We start from the raw sequence: 4,655 nt of genomic DNA, 5'->3' as shown, positions 1-4,655 counted from the left end.
ACCCAACGCTAGGGTGAGCCGCGGGCAGTTTTGTTCCAGCGCTAGGAGGAAGAAATAAAACGCCCTCGGCTGAGCCGCGGTAGGTCCTAGCCCCGGAAGCTGCCCTTGGACGCGGCCTCGACGAGGCTGCCGGGCCACGGGGCTCGAGCCTTGGAGCTTTGGAGGCAACAGCCCCTTTCAAGTTTGCGCGGCGCGGGCCCGGCGCGCAGGCTCCGGCTCTCGGGCCCGCGCGCTCCGCCGGCGGCGCCCGCAGCCCGCTCCCGGCCAGCCCTGGTGGAAGGGGCGGAGCCCCGTTTTCGCTCCGCCTCCTCCCGGCGCAGCCAATAGGCGGTGGCGTCCGGCCCCACGTGACGTAAGCCCGGCCGGGCAGCAGGCAAAATGTGAATGAGAAAGAGGAGCGCGATTTAAAGGTGCTGGCGGCGCCCGCCGAAGACAAGTGCGCCAGCTTCGCGCGCTCCCCAGCGGCCCGCGGGAGGCAACGGACTGCGGATCGGACAGACGGACGCACTGACGGCTGCGAGCCGGGGCCGAGGGGGGCAGACGACACTCGCGCGGGCTCCGACGGGCAAGAGGCGGGCAGCGGCTCCAGCGAGCCCGCGGGGCCCGGGTGCCCTCTCCACTCCGGAGCTCACGACCTCACCCCGCGCGCTGCCCGCACCCGCTCCCGCCGGGCATGCAACCCGCTCAGGGCTGAGGGTCGGCGGCGCCTGCTTTCAGGGTCCGGCTCGGCCCCTGCGCGGCGCACCCGGCTGTGCTCCCGGCGCCCGGCGGGCTTCCTGGCGGCGGCGCGGCGCGGGGACTTTTCGCCTCTCGCTGGCCTCTTCCGAGCGCGTCTATGAGCGCAGCGTTCCCGCCGTCGCTGATGATGATGCAGCGCCCGCTGGGGAGTAGTACCGCCTTCAGCATAGACTCGCTGATCGGCAGCCCGCCGCAGCCCAGCCCCGGCCATTTCGTCTACACCGGCTACCCCATGTTTATGCCCTACCGGCCGGTGGTGCTGCCGCCGCCGCCCCCGCCGCCGCCCGCCCTGCCCCAGGCCGCGCTGCAGCCCGCGCTGCCGCCCGCGCACCCTCACCACCAGATCCCCAGCCTGCCCACCGGCTTCTGCTCCAGCTTGGCGCAGGGCATGGCGCTCACCTCCACGCTCATGGCTACGCTGCCCGGAGGCTTCTCCGCGTCTCCCCAGCACCAGGAGGCGGCGGCCGCCCGCAAGTTCGCGCCGCAGCCGCTGCCGGGTGGCGGCAACTTCGACAAGGCTGAGGCGCTGCAAGCCGACACTGAGGACGGCAAAGCCTTCCTGGCCAAGGAGGGCTCGTTGCTCGCCTTCTCCGCGGCCGAGGCGGTGCAGGCGTCGCTCGGTGAGTCGGCGGCGCGCGCGGCCGGGGCGCGGGGGCGGGAGGGGGGGGGCGGGGGCGAGCCCGCTCCGGGTTCCCGCGGGCGCAGAGGGGGCGAGGCCAAGCCCCCCCCCACGACCCCCCGCCCCGGCCCCCCTCTCCGGAGCAGCGGGAGGACGCGGCCGAGCGGTGCCGCGAGGCCTCCGGGGGGCATTTAGAGCCGAGCAACAAGCTAGGGCTTAGGGGTAGTAGCATTTAGCCCTCGGGGCCAGCTGCTGCGCCGGGCGGCCGTTCATCTGTCCGGCGGCGAGTTTGGAGGAGTCTGTCCCCCCTCCCGCGCGCCGTGACCTGGGGTCCTGGATGAGTTTCAACCTTTAGGGGTGGCGGGTTGGGCTGCGCGTCTCAACCGTGCGTGTGCTCAGGGGCGCCCAGACCTATTAACCCTCTTCACTGGGCTTGGTGCTTGCCCGGGAGAAGCCGATTCCCGGGAGGCTGTGCGTCTGCGTGTGTGTTGGGGTGTCTTGTGGGAACTTCTCCTAAGGCTACAAAACTTCCCTTTCGCCAACATCATCTGCCTCAAAAAAAAAAAAAAAAAAAGACCCGGTCTGGGATCTCCACCTCCCTGTGGCCCCACTTTGGCTGCGATGAAATCGAGGTTCACTGAATCTTACCTGGGGGGTGGGGGGAGGCAAGATGGATCGTGAATTTCCCCCTTCAGTCCTCACCCAGCCCCCACCCCGGGGACAAAGAGGATGCTGCTCTCTTGGGCCTCACGCCTCCTGCTACTTCTGCCTTAAGCTGCTGGAGGCTGGGAGGGTGCAGACGCGGCCTGGCGGCCCCTTGAGTGATGGTTCTGGGCAAAGGGCCGTCGCCTGTCCTGTCTCCTCTCCTCCTTTGAGCTTTCTCACGCCCCCCCCCCCTTCTCTACCCCTCAAAGGCCAGGAAATCACAATGTGTTAATGTCATAGAAAGACAATCCGCTAAGGGCGGGGGAGGCCCGAGTGGCGGTGGGAAGGGGAAGAAGGCCAGTGTGCGAAATGTAATAAAACGCCGTTTGGTTTTGCTTTCAGTCGGGGCTGTCAGAGGGCAAGGGAAAGACGAGTCAAAGGTGGAAGACGACCCGAAGGGCAAGGAGGAGAGTTTCTCGCTGGAGAGCGATCTGGACTACAGCTCGGATGACAATCTGACCGGCCAGGCGGCTCACAAGGAGGAAGACCCCGGCCACGGGCTGGAGGAGGCCCCGCCGAGCGGCGGCGCCGCGGGCAGCACCACGTCCACGGGCAAGAACCGGCGGCGGCGGACTGCCTTCACCAGCGAGCAGCTGCTGGAGTTGGAGAAGGAGTTCCACTGCAAAAAGTACCTGTCGCTGACCGAGCGCTCGCAGATCGCCCACGCCCTCAAACTCAGCGAGGTGCAAGTGAAAATCTGGTTCCAGAACCGCCGGGCCAAGTGGAAACGGGTGAAGGCTGGCAACGCCAATTCCAAGACAGGGGAGCCCTCCAGGAACCCCAAGATCGTCGTCCCCATCCCCGTCCACGTCAGCAGGTTCGCGATCAGAAGTCAGCATCAGCAGCTGGAGCAGGCCCGACCCTGAGGGCCCGGGGAGAGCCAGGGCCTGGACCGCCGTTGGAGAAGCTACAGCTCTGGAAGGAAACCATGGTGGCCTCTGCCATGTTTGAAGCAAAACTCAAAGTCACCCCCCCCCCACCCACACACACACACCCAACTTTGGACATCCCAAGCACACTGAGAGTATATTCATTCAGAAGGCTGAAGACTGCTTTCGAAGGGGCTACAGCTGCACCTGATGACACAGTAAATATTTATTATACTATCCTACTTTGTACATAGATATCTATATAAACTGGATCTCAGCTGCAGTATTTTGAAAGTTAGAGGACCAAACTGCCCTGTAATATTCTCCACTCACATTCCAGAAGAAAACAGAACCTCTGCTGTAATCCTCCACGGATAGCAGCCACCTTTCCATACTTTTCCAAAGGTAAACATAACATGGAAGAACAAACCCTCGTTTTTGTTTCTGTTTTGGGTTGTTGTTTTTTTTGTTTTTTGTTTTTTTTTTTGGTTTTTTGTTTGTTTGTTTGTTTTTTCAAGTTGACCGAAAAGCAGACGTTTTGGGGGCAGCCTGGAAATTTGCTTTGCTTTGGTTTTGCCTGGCGTTCTTTCCTGGGGTTGCACATCCTATCTGAGCCATGTTTGGAAGCACGTCTCTGTTGTGTTTAATTTATTTCAATGTAGCTTATTTTCTTATAAGTTATGACATTTAAACAATCGCAGTCTTGTGAATAATAAAAAGGAGAGAGAGAGAGAAGGAAAAAAAAAAAAAAAGACCAATCTCTGGGTCTCGTGAGTGTGTCCAGATTTCAGTGTTTACAGGGCACCACGGCAGAATGGCCAGGCAGCTGGTCTGGGACCAGCACTGGATCAAAGTCCCCCGTCCTGGTCTCCGCAGGCTGGCGGGACACAACACACCCCACACCTTCCCAGGTTTCTAATTGGCGAGCAAGAGCTCTAGTTGGATTATAAATTTCAGGGAGCCTAACTTTCACCTGAGAAAGCTGACATCTCCCCCTTTTGCATGGTCTAATCACTACCTAGGAGGCTGGCAAACTTGGGCCAGAGGAAGAGGCGGGCGCCCGGAGGAGGGAAAGCGAGTGCGGGTACTGGCGGCTTTTCACTAACTCCCGATGCTCTAAATCGACCACAGCCAGGGAGGAGACGCGTCCCCCACCCCAAACATCCCCGATCCGAAAAGAAGCGGTGCTCGCTCCCCAGGCTGGGCCGAGGGCCCATAAATCAGGCTCCGGGCGTTATCTTCCGACAGGCGCAGAAACCCACCAAACCGAGCAGGGCTTCCGGGCAGCGCTCTGCGCGGAGGCGGAGGCGGGCCGTGAGCGCCAGCGGGCCGGGCACCTCCCTCGGCGGGCGGGGTCGGAGGGGCGGGACCCGACCACCGCCCCACCCCGAGGGCGCCGGGGCGGTCGGCAGCACAAAGCGGGGGAAGGGAAGAGGAAGGCCGGCGGGTGGGCGGCGGGCCCGCGGGGGTGCCCGAGAGCCGGGCGGCTCCCCGCCTCGGCCCGGAGGCCCACGGGGCGCGGGCGGGGCGTGCCCCGACCCCCTGTCCCGCTCCCCACCCCACCCCCCCACCGCCGGAGCCCAGCCCGGGACGCCCGCTCCTTTCCCGACCCCGAAGCGCCGGGCCAGGCCCCCTGGAGATAGTCGTGGGCAGGCCCGGGGTGCTCGGGGGGCGTGGAGCGGGCGAGCGAGAGTGAGCGAGCGCGGCTCCAGAGCCCTGGCCGC

The 4,655-nt window shown here is 63.9% G+C and overlaps 1 protein-coding gene across 1 annotated transcript; it reads left to right on the top strand.

Moving 5' to 3' along the window:
- The first annotated feature begins 368 nt into the window (after nt 1-368).
- Nucleotides 369-3,365, top strand: GBX2 (gastrulation brain homeobox 2). Its single transcript, XM_023259847.2, has 2 exons — nt 369-1,358; nt 2,405-3,365. The coding sequence occupies exons 1-2, from the start codon at nt 836-838 to the stop codon at nt 2,926-2,928; spliced, it is 1,047 nt and encodes a 348-aa protein (XP_023115615.1). The 5' UTR covers nt 369-835; the 3' UTR covers nt 2,929-3,365.
- The last annotated feature ends 1,290 nt before the right edge of the window (nt 3,366-4,655 follow it).

The sequence above is a fragment of the Felis catus genome, chromosome C1, assembly GCF_018350175.1.
Source record: "Felis catus isolate Fca126 chromosome C1, F.catus_Fca126_mat1.0, whole genome shotgun sequence".
Taxonomy (NCBI): Eukaryota; Metazoa; Chordata; class Mammalia; order Carnivora; family Felidae; genus Felis; species Felis catus.
The sequence above is the reverse complement of the archived record's forward strand: the minus strand, read 5'-3'. Positions and strand labels throughout refer to the sequence as shown.

What these genes read in the sequence shown, in the direction of transcription:
- GBX2 (XM_023259847.2), top strand. Translation starts at nt 836, where the DNA reads ATGAGCGCAGCGTTCCCGCCGTCGCTGATGATGATGCAGCGCCCGCTG. An exon ending in GGCGGTGCAGGCGTCGCTCG is followed by an intron (nt 1,359 to 2,404) that starts GTGAGTCGGCGG and finishes TTTTGCTTTCAG; the next exon opens with TCGGGGCTGTCAGAGGGCAA.